The sequence below is a fragment of the Lepidochelys kempii genome, chromosome 1 (assembly GCF_965140285.1).
Source record: "Lepidochelys kempii isolate rLepKem1 chromosome 1, rLepKem1.hap1, whole genome shotgun sequence".
NCBI classification, from domain to species: Eukaryota; Metazoa; Chordata; order Testudines; family Cheloniidae; genus Lepidochelys; species Lepidochelys kempii.
Genome location: NC_136380.1, coordinates 309,782,470 through 309,804,021, shown reverse-complemented (window position 1 = coordinate 309,804,021; position 21,552 = coordinate 309,782,470). Strand labels below are relative to the sequence as shown.

General features: G+C 40.5%; 1 protein-coding gene across 5 annotated transcripts in view; it reads right to left on the bottom strand.

Moving 5' to 3' along the window:
* The window catches only part of PTPRZ1 (protein tyrosine phosphatase receptor type Z1), a 194,664-nt gene extending 173,432 nt beyond the window's left edge, over positions 1-21,232 (bottom strand). For 2 of the 5 annotated variants that reach the window (XM_073328200.1, XM_073328201.1), the window contains exon 1: positions 20,897-21,231. In XM_073328200.1, the coding sequence (XP_073184301.1) occupies positions 20,897-20,954 (58 nt within the window). In that variant the 5' untranslated portion in view covers positions 20,955-21,231. Of the gene's footprint in view, positions 1-20,896 lie in introns of all 5 variants that reach the window. The other 3 variants (XM_073328202.2, XM_073328203.2, XR_012156806.1) reach the window with 2 other exon arrangements.
* Between the last annotated feature and the right edge of the window lie 320 nt (positions 21,233-21,552).

Genomic DNA, 21,552 nt, shown 5'->3' with positions numbered 1-21,552 from the left:
GCTAAGGGTAGCATAAAATCCCTCCTTTACCTGTAAAGAGTTAAGAAACTCAGATAACCTGGTTGGCACCTGACCAAAAGGACCAATAAGGGGAGAAGATACTTTCAAAAAAAAATTTGTTTTGTGCTTTTGTTGTTTTGTTTGGAGACAAAGAAAGAGACCAAGCAAGTAATTCAGCTCCTACTGAATGATACTTACTATTTCTCTAATTTTAGATGTAATAGCAAGGAAATGCGTTAGAGTATCTTTTGTTTTAGCTTGTGAATTTTCCCTATGCTAAGAGGAAGGTTTATTCCTGTTTTTTTGTAACTTTAAAGTTTTGCCTAGAGGGGAATCCTCTGTGTTTTAAATCTTATTACCCTGTAAAATTATCTTCCATGCCGATTTTACAGAGGTGTTTCTTTTACTTTTTTTCTTTATAATAAAAGTTCTGTTTTTAAGAATCTGATTGCGGTTTTTAGTGTCCTAAAAACCCAAGGGTCTGGTCTGTGCTCACCTTGTTTACTCTCAAGCCTCCCCAGGAAAGGGGGTGAAGTGGCTTGGGGGGATATTTTGGGGAAACAGGAACTCCAAGTGGTCCTTTTCCTAAATCTTTGTCTAACTCACTTGGTGGTGGCAGCGATACCATTCCAAGGACAAGGAAGAATTTGTGCCTTAGGGAAGTTTTTAATCTAAGCTGGTAGAAATAAGCTTAGGGGGTCTTTCACGCGGGTCCCCACATCTATACCCTAGAGTTCAGAGTGGGGAGGGAACCCTGACAGATGGAAATTCCACCACTTCCCTAGGTAACCCATTCCAGAGCTTCACCAGCCTCCTAGTGAAATAGTTTTTCCTAATATCCAACCTAAACCTCCCCCACTGCAACTTGAGACCATTGATCCTTGTTCTGTCATCTGCCACCACTGAGAACAGCCTAGCTCCATCCCCTTTGGAACCCCCCTTCAGTAGCTGAAGGCTGCTATCAAATCCTCCTTAACTCTTCTCTTCTGCAGACTAAATAAGCCTAGTTCCCTCAGCCTCTCCTCATAAGTCATGTGCCCCAGCCCCCTAATCATTTTCATTGCCCTCCACTGGACTCTCTCCAATTTGTCCACATCCTTTCTCTAGTGGGGGACCCAAAGCTCCAGATGTGGCCTCACCAGTGCCAAATAGAGGGGAATAATCACTTCCCTCGATCTGCTGGCAATGCTCCTACTAATGCAGCCCAATATGCTGTTAGCCTCCTTGGCAACAAGCACAAACTGTTGACTCATATCCAACTTCTTGTCCACTGTAAATACCCAGGTTCTCTTCTGCAGAACTGCTGCTTAGCCAGTCAGTCCTCAGCCTGTAGCAGTGCATGGGATTCTTCCATCCTAAGTGCAGGACTCTGCACTTGTCTTTGTTGAACCTCATCAGATTTCTTTTGGCCCAATCCTTCAATTTGTTTAGGTCACTCTGGACCCTATCCCTACCCTCCAGCATATCTACCTCTCCCTGCAGCTTAGTGTCATCCGTGAACTTGCTGAGAGTGCAATCCATCCCATCATCCAGATCATTAATGAAGATGAGCACTATATTTGCCTTTTTCCAATTGTCTGGGACCTCCCCCGATTGCCACAAGTTTTCAAAGATAATGACCAATAGCTCTGCAATCAAATGAGCCAACTCCCTCAGCACCCACTGGGAGCTGCAGGCAGCCATGCCTGCGGATGGTCAATGTAAAGAAACTGTCTCACGGCCCACCAGCGGATTACCCAGAGGGGCCGCAGGTTGCCCACCACTGGAGTAGAGGCTCATGCATTTAGCTCTGGGTCCCAGGTTTGATCCCGCCTGCTGACGACTGGGGTCTGTTGGCCTTATGTAAATACAAACAGAAGGACAACACCTTCCTAAACTGCTCATCATAAAAAACAATTGATGTTTTGCCAGAGTACAGTAGCAGGATTTGCCCCTTTCTTAGGTTACTCTTTCTTTTCAGAGGAGAGCTCTCCTCTTTAACAGCAGCGTGTACAGTTTTAACCACAATTAAAGTCCATTGGGCCCATTTCTGAAATCCTTGTCAACTCTTTAAGGGACTTTGGTGAGCAAACCTCTTTACAGCTCCTCCCATTTAGCTCAGTGGGATGTTTGGAGTTTTGCAGGAATGTAGAATTGTTGCCCTCATTTGGAACAACAGTCAGTACATTTTTCTTAAATTTTCTAGTAACAATTATAAAGGATTCTAGGAAGTACTGTTCATATCCCTTTGCTTAGCAAACTGTCACCCTTTATCTTTGCCCAGCTGTCCAGAATTTCATTATAAAATTCGTCATTTATCAGAAGTAATTAAAAATACTGGAAAATCTCTTTTTACTAGGTATTTTTGTTTGTTTTTTAAAGAAGGTTTCTTTAGTTCAGAAAAAATAAAGGTAGGTAGGTTTTCATTCAGCACTTGCTTGCCTAATTTAAACTCTTTGGGCACGTGAATGCTGGTTTTCATGGCCTGTTTTTAGCCTTTACTTGCAATGTGTATTGTTGTAACAAATTTGGGATCAATTGTGCTGAGTAAGGGTTGTTGAAGACACAACCCCAGCAGGTGCAGTGGGAGGAACTGCACCTCACTGTTGGAGCTTCCCGGTGGCCAGGGAGAGTGAACCTTCTCTGCTACAGCACCCTGTTTGCTTTCCTAGCCAGCTCCACTGACCTCCCTGGAAAGTTCAGGGCCACAGTTATGGCTCTTCCCTGCTACTTTTCAGGTGGCCAGTGCCCACACAGGTGTAAGCAGACCTCTCAGAATAGGGTTATTGTGTTATCATTCAAAATATATCCGAGGGTCACCACATCCCTAAACCACCGACCAAGATTTAGCAATGGTCCATCACAATGGGGGTATAATTTACTCAGCAAGTGAGAGCTGGTGAGGGGGGGGGAAGGAGGTGTTACACCATGACAAAAAGGTTATTTAATGGAAGCAAAGATAATATAAATGGTTAATCAAAAAAAATAACAGGGATTTTATTTAAACCAGAACAAATGGAACTGGATTTGACCTACCTACAACAACATTAAATAGATGAAGAATACAGATAATAAACAAAAATTAGAACCATTTGATTATTATATGTATGCAATTATATATACACACACACACACACACACACACACACACACACTCTATAGCTTACTACTAAGTGTACTTAACGAAATGTAACTTCTAAATAAATAAAATGTATCTATATCTATCTTTGCATGCATAGGCCTCTTTTAGGTTATTATAGTTCAAGGTTCCCCTTTCCCAAATCTCTTAGTACTGTCTAATGCCCAACTCAGTCTCTGACCCTCAAGTGCCTCTCATGACTTCCTGAAAAGATGGACTGGACTGCAGTGATTCTTGCTTGCAGGGGTGCACATTAGACCAGACCATGGGATCTGAAGGACCTTTGGTTTTCCTGTTCCAAATCTCTGGGACAACATGAATCAATGACAGGAGATTATATTCTATGACTGGAACCAATGATCAGGAACATACAGGAACAGATGTTCAGGAACACACGTTCAGGAACACACCATCCAACATGGACTCACTTGACCAGCCAGCTTCCAACCAAACAGACCCTCTCCTGCATGTCTGTCTGTCCTGCCCAGTCTCAGCCTCTCCATTTACTCTCCTTCTCGCTCAGTCTCGGTTTCCCTCCATCCCTCTGGTTGCCCTCGCCTCCTGCTTCTCTCACTTTACTCACAGATTCTCAATTTTTTTATGTCTCTCTCTTTTAGCCTTCCCACTGCCTGCCTCTGTCCCTCCACCATCCCCCTCTTCTCCTCAAATTGTCAGTTTCCCTCCTACAGAGGGGAGAGATCACCTCCTCTCCATACAGAAATGTGCGCAGTCGAATCCCTTTACTGTATTTACATGGGCTACAGGAAGGACCAGTCTCTGGCACTTGAGGGAGTGCTGGGATTGCAGCTTTCTCTGGTTGCTGTGCAGGATTGACATAAATAGGGAGGCATATATAATATACCGAGTACAGTGGCAATGGTCAGTGTCAAAAAGTCAACATTTACCACAGTGTTTTAACTATTGGTATCTGACACACTGTAGTATTTTCCTATAGTTAGAACAGGAAATAATGGTGGTATCTTGGGACACTGCCATGTGGTAACTGTTGTTAAAATGTAGAATTTCGAATGGTGACCAATGTATCTTCTGATTCTGATCTCTAATGTTTGTTTTGTGACCTCTGCATTAGCAAGCCAGATCACCAAGTAGGAACTAGATGCTACTTTGGAACATGTGTGCCAAGGCCACACAGAACTGAGATGGCAGCTAATGAAAGATGTAACCTTGTTTACCACATGTTCCGGCAGTGAATGTTAAAAGCCTCACCTTTTAGCATAAAGAAACTATCAAAATTAAACAGGATGCTATTATTTCTTACAAATGTGACCCTTATGAGGAGCCAAACAATGACAGTGGTCTGTTAGCCATTGTTGAATGCTAGAAGATCTGAGTTTTCTAAACCCTGAAAGTGCCCTACCACACTTTTGGGGCATGCATAGTCATTACATGAAAGGAGAAAGACACACCTGTTTTATGGATGTCCCATTCAACTTAAGTATTTCCTTTGCCATGTTATAGCTATGCTGTGGCATGGCTGACATCACAAATGCTCATCAGATGTGTCACATTCTTTTCACTTCACTGACTTGGATGCAACATGCCACAAAATGCTCACCTACTGCTTCCATTCAGAATCAGATTACTCGATAAAAGTAAATTGTACTTGATGGAATGAACAACATAGCAGTTAAAAATATTTGGCCTAGATGTTATATCTAATATTCATAGAAAACAGGGTTAGAGATGACGTATTGGGAATAAAATTGCAGACCAGCTAGTTTGACCCAAGTCTTCTAGCATATTCACAACTATGACTTAATTTATCTGAGTACATTTAAGACAGCTACATTCAGATGATGAGAACAGAGGACTCAGGGCTATTTGTCAGCAGAAGCAGGGTACCTTATTCCAAGAATATTTGTAATATTAACCCCACTTTTTTGCATTTACATAGTACTTTTCATCCCAAAGTGCTTTTAAAAAGGTTGGGGAGTTACCTCCATTTTACAGATTATATGATAAGTGACACGCCCAGCATGCCAGTGGTAGTCAGAACCAGTCACCAGGTCTCATGACTCCTAGTCCCATGCTTTAATCACTAGATTAAACTGCATCCCCATATGTAAATTTAGCCACAAATGTAATTCTAGTTATTGGTTAAAATACTGACCACAGATAAGGGGAATACAAATATAGGAACTACTCTCCCTGCCATCTGAATGGAAGTCTGCTTCCCTGTACATATACTGTAGATCTCCATAGACTATGAAGGAGTCTACCTATATCATTTCCTGACAGTAGGATTTTGCCCATCATCATGCTACATAACACTAACATAACATTTTCCTCTTGAAAGTACAATACAAAAGTTAACTTATAAATTCTCACAACATGCCTGGGAGGAAGGTAAATATTGGTAAGCCCATTTTACAGATTGGTAGCTAAGGCAGAGTGTTTAAATGGCTTGCCCATGGCTACAGAGGCCAGGATGAGAACTCAGGTGTTCCTAGAGCCCACTCTTGAACTAAGGTCCATAGAATGCTTAAGTCTATAGAATGAAAACCTCCTTCTATAATGTAAATAGCTATATTTCCCAAACACAAGAGTAATTGTAAAGTACAGAGGTATTACATCAGTAAGCATAGTAATAACATTTCCTCTTTAAATTAAAATCCTGCAGGTCTTTATATCTATAGAGATTATTTTGACCTGTATTTGTAGATCACTTTGTTTGGTAAATGAAGTTTCAAAAGCAACTAGTGTTCATTCACTGCCTCTTGAGAGGTGTGTCCACAAGCAAAATGGTGAAAAAACTGCTTAATAAATTATTTTGATGTAGAAACGTTACCAGAATATTTGTTTCCCTAGGGAGCAATGTTGAAGAATATTTTTTCACTTATTTGAACATAATTAAGAAGCATTTATTAAGCAATTTATCAGAGTAAACAAAATGTTTTTGAATATTCTTTGCCTGGGAACACTTTGTTTTGCATGTAATATATGAGTACAATAGCTAAAAGATATCCATGCAACCTTAAAATTAAAGCTTTTCTGTAATGACTTTATTCTATATACTTAAATATATATATTCATAAATAACTCCTAAGTGTAGAGAGACAACAAGCAAATTCTGCACTAATTTAGACCACAGAGCCTTTAGTACCTCTCTCCTTAATTCTGATCTCATGAAAAATTAATAGTATGGGGATACATTTTGGCAGATTCTGTTTCTGAGCCTACAACCAGCAAAAACACATCCACCACAAGTCATGAAGAGCAGAAGATGGCCTCAAAGATTTTGCCTCTTGGAAAAAGTCACAGCGACACCAACCTTCAGGGGCATGACAGGGCACAAACTAGGGATCTGGGGCGCAGTGTGCATTTTTAAAACACATACTGTATTCACTCAAGCCTGACTGACCTCAGGCCTCTATGTACAGTCTCCATGCAAAATTTTCCTTCTCTTGAAAGGAACAGACTGTTCTGGTCTCAGCCAGGCTATGGGCACACATTAATGCTGCTTTTTTGACCTACTGATGCAGTCACTCTCAAAGGTGAGGCAAGGAAGAGTGTGCCTACAATGACTAGATGTCCCAATTTTATAGGGTCAGTCCCAATATTCGGCGCTTTGTCTTATATCAGCACCTATTACCCCTCACCCTGCCCTGATTCACACTTACTATCTGGACACCGTAGGTGTGCCCCCTATTCCTTTCCAGCAGCCTGTTTGAATGTAGCCTTACATTTATGTACACGAGAGTTAAAGAATTTCTGTAAGAGGACATGAAAGGAAAATTCTTCATATTCTCTTCTCCCTCTTCAGATCATAAATACATGTAACTGCAGATAGCCTAAGACCTGGCCAGTCATTTCTGCAACACATAAATGCTTAAGTGGTTGCACATCTAGTTTTGGAAGTAGCAATAATAAATCTGTGTTTTGGTCTTTTGTCATGCACTGGATATCTAAAATTTGTAGTTGTTCTGTAAATATATCTCACCAGTGCAAGCTGAACATTTACTTCCTGTTCTGGACTGATTGAAAGCTTTTCAATCTCCAACAAGTTATAACTGCCCATTTTAAAGGATTATTGAGAAATGCTTTGTAAATCTAAAATAATAATAATCATAATACTTAGGACTTATCTAATGTGTTATATCTGCCAAACATTGCACAAAACTAACTAATTAAGGGGCCTGGTTGAGCTTTTACCCTGCATTGAGGGCGGTCTGAGATGTACTAAGTCAATGGAAACTCGGGGCGGTATTGTGCTTCAGAGAAGCTGAGTGACTCAGTGGGGAAATGGTTGTATTCTCTCCACTCCATCCAATGGAGCTGGCTTACTGTGAAAAGGAGCACATGTTCTACCCTCCTTAAGGATGGTGCAGCTGCTGCATGCTTTGTGAATCTGGGAGGTATTATATCTGCCTGTAGCAAAATGCATCTTGGAGCTCCAGCTGGGATGGTGCAATTACACAGTTTCCAACACAGGGATGCAGATTAATGACAGTTATACAACTGCACCCTTTAAGGGTGAAGCATGAACTTTTCTGCCAGACCAGTTCTGTTTCTGATACATAGAAATAGGGATCTGCCAAGACTGAAATGTGCATGGTCTTCTGGGATATGCAATCCCTCGGAGGCTGCCCAATTTCCACAAAGCCCCAGATGTACAGCAGCCCGACTTATCCAGAAGTAAACTGTGCACTGTGGGACAGGCTACAAAATTACAAATAACCAAGAATGAGAGACTCTCCTTTCAAGCAGCTCGGCAGCAGGGAGATGCGATACTGCTTGAGAGGATAATTTCTCATCTTCTTTAACAATGCTCCCTACCCCTACACCCCGCCCCCCCATTCAAAAGGGAAGACTGGTTCCAGGCCTAAGCTATTATTAGTTCAAAAGAATGCCTAACTTTGTGCTAGGAACCAAAGGACTTTCCCACCCTAAATATTTCTACTTTTGTTTATATTACAGTAGCACCAATCAAGAGCATGGTCACACTGTACCATACAAGTACATAAAACAACATGGATCCTACGGCAAAGAGCTTGTCTGGAAAGGAGTCCTGGAAATCACTGTTACTAGTGGTGACCCCCAACCTAGAAAACACTATCCTAATAAGAAAAGGAGGACTTGTGGCACCTCAGAGACGAACAAATTTATTTGAGCATAAGCTTTCGTGAGCTACAGCTCACTTCACTGGATGCATCACGAAAGCTTATCCTCAAATAAATTTGTTCATCTCTAAGGTGCCACAAGTACTCCTTTTCTTTTTGCAGATACAGACTAACACAGCTGCTACTCTGAAAACTATCATAATAGACTCCTTTCTACAACCCTGGCAGTTGTCATACTGTGGGGAATTATCACTCTTTTCGTTCCATAGCCCATTTAAATCTTCTTCGTGGCATATCTGTTGAGCAGAATCTTTATCTCCAGCTCTGAGAAAGAGCATGGTTGGGTGACCACAAAGCTGAGTTTGCCATCACGTGGCTGCTTCCACGGGTTGTGCTGCCTTGAGGCAGTATTTCCTGGGATACTTGTGGTTCAACCACAAAAGACCTATTTGGCCTGGATAGGACCATTTTATATGAAAATGTTATTAGCCAGGGTAATTTTTATTCATTTAACCTTTTATTTCCTTTTTAACTACCACTCTAGTTTAGAGTTATTCCCCCAACACCACCACTAAGAGGGATATTATTCACAAAATATACTGCTTTTAATATCTAATGTCAAGAACAAAATATAATTTTGCGTTACTATATAGAGTCTTTGGACATATTCTTGCTAATGAAGGTCTGATCCAAGTTCCACTACAATCAGCAGAAATCTTTCCAGTGATTTCAGCGGGAGTCAGACTGACTTCATATGCACCAAAAAATGCATGTAAGCAAGCAAATGGTGGAACCCACCACACATATGCAAGTGGAAGATTCCACTGGGATTCTAGATCATTGATGAATGTAGCTAAGGGAATGTGAAGCCCATTAAACCCAGCAGATCATAAATTCTACCTGTTTGCAACTAGACTGAAGATCCTGTGCTCTGGGCTATTTCCTCTTTCTACTATATTCACAAGCTGCTAGATGGCCTGCAAGGCAAGTGTATCCTGAATGAAGCCTCTTCTGCTGTTCTCATTCACTTTGACCTTTCTTCCCTGTGACTTTCTTTCCACATCAGACATTGCCATAGGATTTACTCCAGCTGCATGTGGGACAGAAGTTGGGATACTTCTTGTAGCCATTCCCTTCCTTATACATTTATGGAGGAAAAAGCCATAGCCTGGCCCAAAGACTGCAAATTCCTCTGGGTAGAGCCTTTCCTGTCTCCATTAATATCAATGACAGATCCCATTAATTTGTCAGCAAAACTGCATGCATACCCAGGGTGTCCTATAAACACTGAACAAATAGTGTCTACAATTACAGCTTTTTCATGATATAGTCTGTAATAAAGTTTTATCCACATACAGTATCTTCATTTGGAATATGATCTACAAATTTTATCCCTATCAACTGATTAACTTACAACTTATTTACCACAAACAAAACAAACACACATTTTCGGGTCCTCTTGTATTTTGTTTCTATTTCTTTGAAACTCTATGTAACCTGAAACTTTCCATTATGAACCACTGCATTATTATCTCCATCTGATTTATCTGAACTGATCTTCTTTCATTCAGCAAGACAACTAGACTAAGCTTAATGTACATTAAATTGCCCTAGTAATTTTTTCACATTAGGAATCTCTTTCCCTACAGTAAACATTTAAACAGTTGAAAATGTTAGTCACGTCATTTAAGATGTGCACATATTTCCAAGGGGAAGTATATATCCATCTTTCCTGGCTGCATATTTCTAGTAAGTTTTCTGCTTAGCAGTTCAACCACTCAGACAAATCTCTAGTAGATTGTGTGTCACAGTCACATCACCTCATGCAAAAAAGTCAGAGCTCCCCACGTAGACAGTGAAGAATACTGTTAAATGGAGGTACATTTTCTCTGCCAGTTCACACAATACAAATCCCACAGCTGACAGCACAATTCAGAAAAGACACAAAACTACTCAGAGCTAAAGGGCTGGGTAGTCTCCCAAAATCTTTTTTGTACAGGTCTATTTATCACTAATGGATGAGGAGAATGATTCCTTGGCTAAATGTATTCCTGTCTGCACTTGAATGAATGCTATTGAGTATAATACTGACTAATCTGTGTTCAAATGCCTATGTTGCTAACTACAGAAATCTGCTTTCTTCCTCTAATCCACAGATGCCAAACACTGTAAACCTCCATGCAAAATGATAAGACATGGTACAGAAAATAAAACAGAAAAAAAAAGAACTTTACATTTTTTTCTTTTACCTACTCTTTGTAATGAAAATTACTATTGATTGTGATTCATACCGACCTTAAGTTACTACTGTATACAGATAAAGTCAGTACTAAGCAAAACTAAAATAAGAATAAAAAATGAAATCAAGAATACAGAGTGGAATAAATCCAAATGCCAAAAACATGGAGAATAATATTAAGAAATAAAGAGAGTGGTTAGAAAGAGTGGGGAAGATTGTCCCCTCCATATGTGGAAATACATATGGGAGTGGGTCTGAAAACCCTGGAGGAGGAACATTGCAAAGCTTCCTGATAAGGATCTGGAATCATCCTGCACTTAATTCACTATAATCAACACAGCAGAAGTGGGTCTTTAGGAAGGACTTGTATGTGGATGAGGTAGGGGCTTTGTGGATGAGGTCAGAGAGGTCACACCATTTATAAGGAGCTGTGTGGAACAAGGCACGTAAGGGATTGTGTGAAAAGCTGTCCAACCAGCGGATAAGGCTTGAAACACTGTAAGAGTGGAAGGGATGGGCCAATGCTATGCTTAGCATTGACAAGCTAACACAAACTGGAAGGGGCAGCATTATGAAGAACTTTGAAAGTGGTAACAAGAGTCTTTCATTTCATGCAACAGCAGATGGGGAGCCAAGAGAAAAGTGCAAAGAGGGAGGAAACACGATCAAATGGATGGGCAAGGGAGATTATTTTAGTAGTTGCATTTTGTATGGATTGAAGGGGGGGGTGGGGAGAGAGAGAGAGAGTGTACAGCACAACAAAAATGGCAGCCCCTCATCTTTCATGCCCCACAGGACAATTCTACTCAGACAGACAGCCTTTCACTTGATAAAACTGAGATGAAGCAAGCCAGTGTCAGACCTATTGGCATTATTTTATAATTACACACACGCAAAAAGTACATTATTAAGCTTTTAAAGTCAAGCACTCAAAAGTTAGGAAATACCAGAATTGAGGTTGCCTGTGCACTTTGGCCCTTTGTATGTATGCATTATGAGAAATATTTAATTACAAGAACACATTCTATTTTTTCCCCATCGGACCCATACACTAGTCGTTCGTCCCTCCCTCCCCCGAGAATAATATTTCACACATGTATCATGCCTTCCATCTCAAAACATTTATTAATTTAGCCGCAAAACATGCCTCTAAAGCAGATGTTCTTGCCCCAATTTACAAAAGGGAATTCTAAGGCAGAGAGAGAGAGCAAGTGACAAATCTAAGCACAGAGTGGAAGTCTGATCGACTGAGTCCTAGTCTAGAGTCTTATCTACAAGAGCTTCTTTCCTCCACCCAGGGCAACTCTGCATCCATGTGAACCGCTTGGATGATATGGGAAGGGTCTACAGAATGGCTGGGGGAAGGAAGTGAGGAATCCTTCCTCCAGCGTGAGCAGCTACTGTTGCCAACTCTCATGATGTTATTACAGGTCTTGTAATATTTAGCATTTTATTTACAGCCCCAGCTCCTGCAATGACACGCTTAATTTGATCATTTGTTAAAAACTAACTTTTTAAAACCATTAAGAAGTTTCTAGCACTCCTGGTTGTGGAGAAAACCTTGCTTGAAATAGTAGATGCTACAGGGTTCAAAAAACCAGAAAGCAAATAAAAAGAACCCAAAATCTATATTTTAAAATCTCATGTTTTTTAAGACAATCTAATGGAGCTTTTGGGCCATGACTCCTGATTTTTGAATATTTGGGTTTGGCAATAGCAAATAGCAGTGGAGTTGCTATACAACCACTGAGTGTGGCCATGATCCAGTGTGCATTTCCCCTCCAGGGTGAAGGATGGCTTTTCTGGACACGTAGTCGTAGATACATGAATGGAGTAGCATTATTTTCCCCTTGACATGCTGAATATATTACTACTAATTTGGTACTCAATTTTCTGATTAACCAGTTACAAATGCTCATTCTGGGCCTGATTCTCCCTTCAGTTATCTTGTAAAATCGCTAGTAACTTCAGTGAAATCAACATAGTACTAAAAGAAAATGCAATTATTGTCCAAACTTATAAGTAAATTACACATAACGAGGTACCCCATGACACTTCTATGTTATTTACAAAGCACCTATCAACGTAACCGATATGGGGAGAAAATGCACAGAACAAAAGTTTTCAAAATGGCTGGAATTGAATGAAACGACTGATTGAAATGAGTGATTAATTTGGAGATGCATCTGGAACTGAAAAAGGTAACTGCCTTTATTAAAATTAGGAGAACCTGTAAAATCATCTGTTTTTCCACTAACTAATTATTTAGTATCCAGTCCAATATTGCTTTTCACGTGAAACATCCATTGAAATCATGGGAATTTTGCATGTGGTATAGGCACAGAATCAGGCATCTCTAAGAAATGATTTTATGGACTATAATTTCCCTTAAATATATTGGCTCTGGCCTTCAAAAGGAACTTTCAGGTACCTTAATGCAGGCTGCCCCTATTGGAATATTACAAGGTATTCTTTCCCTAGGCTTTGACAGATTTAAAAAAAAAAAAAAAAAAACCCTAAAGGATTTTTTTTTAAAATGAGTTACAATGCAGGGAGAATCCACTGAAGTCAATAAATTTTTCCATGACTTCAGTGGGAGTTGGGTTGGGACCATATAGCATCTAAATCAACTGAAAACCAGACATATTAAAGGAACACCCGATGATTTGTCAGGAAAGTTTAAATGAGTTAGCAGTTCTCTATGAAATTCAATTAGTGCATGTACAGAAACATAAGTCTTTATTCATTAAGAAACTTGATTTAATGTGTTTGTGTACAGCAGCCTTTATTCACTGTATTTCAAAGTACCTTGTAAAAATATTTCAATACAGCACTCCAGCTGTTTCATTTCTCCCTTTGTAACATGAATATTTCATCAACTCTTCACTTCTTTTATCTTTAACAAGCCTTAGCAAAAGATACTTAAGTCAGTGAGAACAGATATCATTCTTAATTGTAACTGTTTTATTCAATTGTCAAGCAATCTAGAACTAAACAGAATTCCCTGGACGCAGAACATGAAAATTAAGGGTCCAGCACCTGTCCTGTAAATCCTTAATCAAATGAGTAATTTGTACGCAGGTGAGTACTCCCAATAACTTCAATGGGACTACTTACCTGAGCAATTTTACTCATGATTATGGCTTTGCAGGATTGGTCCTTTATTCTGCAGAACACTTGTCATTTCAACATGATGCAACAGTTGCAAGAGCAAAAATAAAGATACCATTGAATTTTGTTGTAGTGTTTTTTGTTTTGAAGGTATCCTTAAAGATTTTACAAAGATATATACTGAGAGTCTGATGACTGGGTATGGAGCAACAGAAATCAGTATGCCCCTCACAATGACATATATAAATGCACAGAGAATTTTTTACATTAGAATCATCCACTTGATTGAAGAGGATTGTTTTCTAACTCCAAACTAGTTTGTAGGAATGCCAAATAATTTCTTTATCTTTATGGGGTTGAACCTGAAATGGGAATTTGGAATGCAGATCAGTTGGATGATTGTACCCCTAGATTCTAATCCTAACTTAAGATTCCCAAATGTAATATTTCAATTTTACATAGGGAATTTTTCAGGTATGATTGACATCCATAAATGTCAAGAAATACCTGGTTCTTTAGCATTCTTCCAAAGTAGTAAGTAATTTTCAAAAGCAAAATTGAAAGGATCCGTGGTAAACACAACATTAATAAACCTTGATATTTACACGAAGTCATGTGTATGACCGGTAGGGGAGCCAGGTGTCTAGTTTTCGACCGGAACACCCGATCGAAAAGGGACCCTGGTGGCTCCGGTCAGCACCGCCGACCGGGCCATTAAAAGTCCGGTCAGTGGTGCCGTGTGTCTAAGGCAGACTAGTCCCTACCTGTTTTGGCACTGCGCTGCGCTCCGGAAGTGGCCAGCGGGTCTGGCTCCTATGTGGGGGAGCCCATGGGACTCCACGCACTGCCTCCACACTCCCACTGTCTGGAAACCATTGCTAATGGGATATCGGGGGAGGGGGACAGTGCCTGTGGGCAAAAGCAGTGCACGGAGGCTCTTGTCCCCCTCACCTAGGTGCCGGACCTGCTACTGGCTGCTTCCGGGGTGCAGCGCGGAGCCATGACAGGCAGGGAGCCTGCCTTAGCCGCACTGCACAGCTGCCCGGGAGCTGCCTGAGGTAAGCTTGCACCCCAACCTTGAACCCCAACCCCCTGTCCCAGCCCGGAGCCCCCTCCAAACCTGGAGCCCCCTCCTGCACCCCAAACCCCTCATCCCTGGCCCCACCCCAGAGCCTACACCCCCAGCCGGAACCCTCACCCACTCCTACATCCCAACCCACTGCCTCAGCCCAGAGCCCCCTCCCACACCCTCTGGTGTGGGGCCAGGGATGAGGGGTTTGAGGTGCAGGAGGGTACTCTGCACTGTGGCTGAGGGGTTCAGAGTGCAGGAGGGGGCGAGGGCTCCAGCTGGGGGTGCAGGCTCTGGGGGTGAGGGGTTTGATGTGCAGGAGGGGGCTCCAGGCTGGGGGGTGGGGCTGAGGGTTGAGGCTAGGGGTGCATGCTCTGGGCTTGCAGTGCAAGCTCTGGGATGCCTCATACTGAGAAGCAAGATAAAATGGTGCATGAAGCTGTAAGAATCAAGCTATTAACTGGGAGACACGGGTTCCAGAACTATCTCAGACTTCCAGTCCCCAGGGGCAATATTGAGAAGCACTGCCCATTTGATGAGGAATTAAGAACATAACATAAGAATGGCTATACTGGGTCAGACCAAAGGTCCATCCAGCCCAGTATCTTGTCTACCGACAGTGGTCGATGCCAGGTGGCCCAGAGGGAGTGAACCTAACAGGTAATGATCTAGTGATCTCTCTCCTGCCATCCATCTTCACCCTCTGACAAACAGAGGCTAGGGACACCATTCCTTACCCATCCTGGCTAATAGCCATTAATGGACTTAATTGGATAAATTCATGGAGGTTCTCTTTTAAACCCTGTTATAGTCCTAGCCTTCACAACCTCCTCAGGCAATTGAAATGGTCAGCAAAAGAACAGAATCTGCTCTTCCTTAAATTACTAATTAGAGGAATCATAGTGGGAAGTGACCACTTAAATAATGTATGCAGGAAATGAGGAAAATAGCTTTAATTGGAGAATAGGCAATACATATAAAGAATAGGCAATACATATAGTTGCATGTTAATTTACTAACTCATAGTTGAAATATTCAGAATATAATCAAATTATCTCCACATACTTATTTCCTGAAGAAAAACATAATTTAAAAATTAACAAAAATATATTTAAACAACCTTAAGTAGTGCTGCCTAGCATAGCTTTGAAAACTTTGCTTTTACATTGCATTAGAAGTGGGAAAAATTACTGTGCCAGCTACGTTACATATCACACTCACAAACAGTGTGCAGCATAAATATTGGTTTGCACTTACGCTATTTCAAGTTTCATTAAAAACAGTCTCAGTAACTTTTGCATAACTTTTCAGATCTACTAATATTTATATGTATAATCAATACACACTTTGAAATGGGAATGTCTGTATAAAGTCTTTTTGGTACACAGATATATAAAATCAAATGATGGTTAAGAAAAGAAAATCCCCTTTAAATTCATGTTTATGTTTTGTCTTTTTTTATTCTGCTTAGCTAAATATATCCATAGAGAGCATGTAATAGGAAACGTGCATCATCTTAAGTGTAAAGCAGAGTTAATAATAAAATCTCCACTGTGATATCATCTAGTATAAAGTACAACAAACATTAGAAAAGAAATTTACGCTGGGCAATAGGGCCTCATTCTGTATTCTTTACATATCATACTGAATCCAAATGAGGTTGTAAATATGCACATAATGTATGATTGAGTCCATAAAGATCATAAAAGCATACTTGATCCAAGGCTTTCATGTTTGCATATCCATTAATTGTTAATTATTAGGGGTACATATCAAAGTACAGCACAGCAGGTGCATTCACAAAGCTCTTATTGGTAATGAGATAATTGCTTGTACTGTACCTCCACCACTCAGCTTTGGAAATAAACCCCTTGAAGTCAGTAGAATAACACAAAATGAATTATTTAGAAAAAAAAGTGCTATTTTCTGTGTTCATAATGGCTTGTTACTCTGATGCTACAGACTGAACTAAAAACGGAGCAATGCATTGCACATAATGAAACCAAAGGACAATTTACTAACGGGAAGATTTCTTATTGGGTTTTGAAGGGTCAAGGGTTGGGTGGAGAGTGGAATTTAATAATGGCAAAATATAGATGAGCTACATTCCAAGTGATTTTTTTTTTAATATACTTTGGGGAAATCATCTGTAAATTTTCACGAGTAAGAGGAGGGTACAGAGAATCACAAAGCAATCTGCAACATGTTAAGTTCATCTGAATATTTAAGTCACTAACTCAAAATGAATCACTCTTCATAATACAAGTTGTTAAAATGCGTTTCTGGTTTTTAAAACATTTTCTCCTCTTCAATTATTTATAGCTAAATCTGCACACTGGAAACAGAATGGGACAAATCCTGCAAAATCTTACAGCTCATGGATTTGGGTTACCTAGAATGTGTTTAAGTCAGAGCAGATTTGAAATGAGAGTGAATTAGCTGAATAAATGCAATTACAAACTGTGTCAATGATTTTTTGTTCATGGTAAAAATGCCACAATCAATGCAGAACGATGTGCAGTGCTTTTTTATTTTTTTATAATAAAAACAAAAATTTACTAGGAAATCTTTATTCTGACCATAGAATAATGTTTGCATATAATCACATAGTGCCAGATTCTACTACCTGTAAGGATCCCAAATGAATAGCATCATTGAAGAACTGAAGTAATTGGTACTATTTGAATAAAACCTTATCGCATAAGGAGTCCCAGTGATTTCAGTTCTTTAACTGACTTTAGTGGGACGACCTGTGGAATAGGGTATTATTCATCCCTAAGTAAGGGCATCAAATTAAGGCCATTATAATTTGCCCAGTAATACAGCAGATGAAACCCCTGCCCGCAACTCAAACTCTAAATTTTTCCTTTGGGAGTGAGTATTCTTCCCTCCTGTTTCCCTCCTAGGAGTTTTTCATAGGGTGGGGAGAGCCAGGCTTTACTTATTTTTCACAGATTAATGACAGGTTTCAGAGTAGCAGCCGTGTTAGTCTGTGTTCGCAAAAAAAAAAAGGAGGACTTGTGGCACCTTAGAGACTAACCAATTTACTTGAGCATAGGCTTTCGTGAGCTACAGATGCATCCAATGAAGTGAGCTGTAGCTCATGAAAGCGTATGCTCAAATAAATTTGTTAGTCTCCAAGGGGCCACAAGTCCTCCTTTTCTTTTCACAGATTAAGTGCCTCATACTGCTCCCATTGAAGTCCAAGGCAAAACTCCAAAGTAGAACTGGACCCCAGAGCAGACTTCTCTTGAAGCACGAGAGGATATCACTGTAAGACAGTGGCAAACTGGGAACTCAACTGTATTTTTCTGAAATTACATGCACATCAGATTGGATCTGTAGAACACAGTAGGTTTTCAGGAGAGTTCTCTGTATCTCCCTGAGGATAAAATGATAGACTCTTGAAACAACAGGCACAGCCTTCACGAAGAAGCTACAGTCTACCAGGCACTTCAGCAACATTCCATTCATAAAATAAGCTGACGCTGGTTCTGGATACCAGAATGAATGGTAACCACTAGCCCAGTACAAAAAACTCTAGGACCTATAAAATTCACTAAACCCAGTGATTCAATTCTTTATTCTGAGAAAGCAAAACTAAATTAAATCAAAACCTTAAAAAAAAAAAAAAAAAAAAAAAAAAACTTTAATCTTACAGGAAAAGAGCTATAGATTAGAAGTATTCTGGGTTGTAGGCAGAGGGAAGAAGATATTCAAATGAAATCTGATTAAAATTAGTCTAATAACCTGTCCAGTGTATTCATTCATGGGAACAATCACATCATTCAACAAGCTATGCAGTCTGGCTCATCAGTCCTCAGAAATGAGCTACCATTGAGACCAAATCATCCATCACCTCTAAGAAGGGTGACCCCTCCAGGTCAGTTTTGAAAACAATGGTGAATCTGTCAAGGGAGAAAAATGAAGTAGCAGCTGGTGTTATACCTGATGTGGGATTGAAAAAAAAAATGGTTTCTAGTATTGGCAGATCTTTTGTATTTACGTGTACAGTATACTCACACAAGTACACTGAGTGTTAGAAAGTTACATTATAAACAAACATCTTATTTCTACCAAGACACAAAAGGAAGTAGAACAAATGTTTAACAGTCAAGAATCTCTGTTTCCCTAGAGAGTTCAAGTTCTACTTAATGCCTTTCCATTTTTTATAATATGGCATGACCACAGTAACCTACAAGTAAGAGGTAAACTCCAGTACCATTGCACTTCTGTCAGAAATGTAATTATGACTTTATAACATATACATTGTGTCATAACAGCATACACCCATATTTACATGTTGTGAAAGTAGAATGAATTATATTGAAATTATATTTCATTAAACAAATGCTACTTGAAGGGTTTGTTGAAATATAGTTGTCAGGAAGAGAAACATTAAGGAGTGTGAGACAATGGGTCCTCAAACTAATTAACTTAGAGCTCCTACTGAGCTAGGAGATTGGTAAAGGTTAGTATGCAAATAAGATATGTATGTATATTTGTCAGTTTCTGCTTCCTTTTGTCTCTTGCGTTAAATTGGCTTTGGCTTATCTGTATAAATAAGTTAGCTTGAGCCTCAGAGAGGGGCTCACATATCTGCACTGGCAAAGCACTTTGCTAATAAACAGAGTGATCGGACAAATTATGTGAGTCCTGAATCTGACTTTGACAAGGTACATATAAATAGATTTTAATTTTGACTTTTAAAATAGGAATTTTCATTACTATTAGGAAATAAGTAAGGAATATATGAAAGATGTTATAAAAACCTCATTGAGTATATTTTGCTAGTTCATACTTTGCCATACCTTACTACTGGAAAAATGTATTGGTCTATTCATTTATATTTTATTTTAGAAAAAGATTTTTAGAATTAATATTTTAGAATTAAAATTTGAATAGCGCCTATCAAAAGTTAAGAATGTCGTTATAACAACTGAAATATTTTTAATTAAAGGTCATTTGCACCCATCAAGTTTACAATTCAACCACTTCCAATACGCTTTTTGGAAAGGAAATTCAAATTAGTTTCTTCCTATGTCAAATCAAAAGAATTACCATATGAGGAGTTCAACTACAGTGAAATTGATTGCACCGTTTGCGCATGACATTGATCTTTGTTTATAAAGATTTACTGTGCCAGAAGCAGCACCACCTATTGGATGAAAAATGTAGGTTAATATCTACTTTAACATGAGAGCTCTACTATAAAACTGGTTGTGGACAGATGCCAATGACTGAAGATCTTATTTTCACATAAGTATGTGAAACTTAACCAATATTTTCCAGGGTTTTGGCAGGAGCTAATAGCATCACACCATAATATACAATATAAAATTTCATGATTTAAAAACATTTTTATTTTAATATATATGACAAAGTATTTAAGACAACACTTCTAATAATAAGTTAACTATTCCTTTAATATCTGCTTTCGAATGATAGAAAGGAAATTGCAGGATTCTAATGATGCACTCTGCATAAATCTGAATGTGTTTAAAATTAATTTGGTTATGTAAGTGGTCCTGCTAAAATCAGAATACCAATACTGTGTACAGTAAGGGTGAAATGTTAATATACAGACTAATGTATTTTTGCTTTTAAAGACATCAGTATCCTACTCATTTTAGAGCAATGACTGAATTAATCAGCTATTGGATAACTGTCTTCTTTTTAGACTGAGATTTGGCACCATTCATTGATACTCTTAAAAATGTTAATTGCCTAAACAGGCTGCTGGCTAAAATAAAATCGAACATCTAATGTACTGTACAGACAAGTTGATGCTTGTTGCCTATATTGCCTTGAATTGTAGATTTTTCTCTCTCTCTCATTTCATATGTGATAAATTTTCATGTGAGTGCATCCAGTCGGGCTGTGGGAGTGAATGGCTGGAACAGTGTCACCTCAGAGGAGGCTGATCCTGGCTCCTTGGCTAATGGCAATGCAAATAGCCCTTTACCTAGTGCTTTTGGTGTTAAATACCACTTTTCAGGCCAGGGCGTGGGTGGGATTGTGAGCGATCCCAGCCAGAGCAGCCTGTCTCTGCTAGTGGGGGCAGGACTCGAGCTTGCCTCCACGGAGCCCAGCAGCAGCAGCTGGAGGCTAAGGTGAGGAAGGAGAGAAGAAACATTCCCGTCCATGATGCTAACAGCATATTTCCGTCGTGTGAAAGTAAAAGAGGCTCCGGTCGGGAATGGCACTAGCCAGGGCTCACAGAGGCGCAAAGTTGGTTTTAAACCCCGCTATTATTAAAGCATGCAAATCTCACTCACCCACTCGGAGGACGCAGAGGAGCTGGATGCAAGCAAGCAGGCGCCCTAGAATTAGCATTTCCAAATCGTCCTGTTCCCCCTTCTCTCTGTGGCTCTCTGTCCCCAGGCAGCTGCACCTCTCCTCACTGGGGGAATGGCTTGTGAGCCTCCAGCCTCGCCTTTTAAACGCTTCCCAATCGAGGAGGAGGAGGAGGAAGAGAAGGAGGGGGTGGGGGAACCTAGCAGGGCCAGACTTGGTGCTGCATCTCTGGGACTTTCGCTCGCGCTCTCCAGCCTGCTGCTCCCATTCACCCGCCGGCGGCGGAGCTGCCTGACGTGCGTGCGGGAGACTGCGCGAGCCCGCGCGCTCCAGCGCGTGAGGGTGGGGGCGCGCGCCCGGCAGAGGGGCGGCCCCCCAGCGCGTGCCTCGCTCTCTCCTGCTGCATGTCTGCGGGCTGGGGATTTGCCCCTTCAGGCCGGGGAGAAGTTCGTCGCGAGCCCCAGCGACGTCGGGGCGTCTGACTTGGCAGGAGCCAGCAAGGCTCCATTCTAAATATGCACCCTACAGAGCCTTGCAAGCCCTGCTGACTTCAGCTGGGCTGCACACCCAGGAAAGGGGGCGCCTAGGCCACCCCTGCGCTGCAGCCACCTGCCCAGCAGCTATTTTAACGACGCTC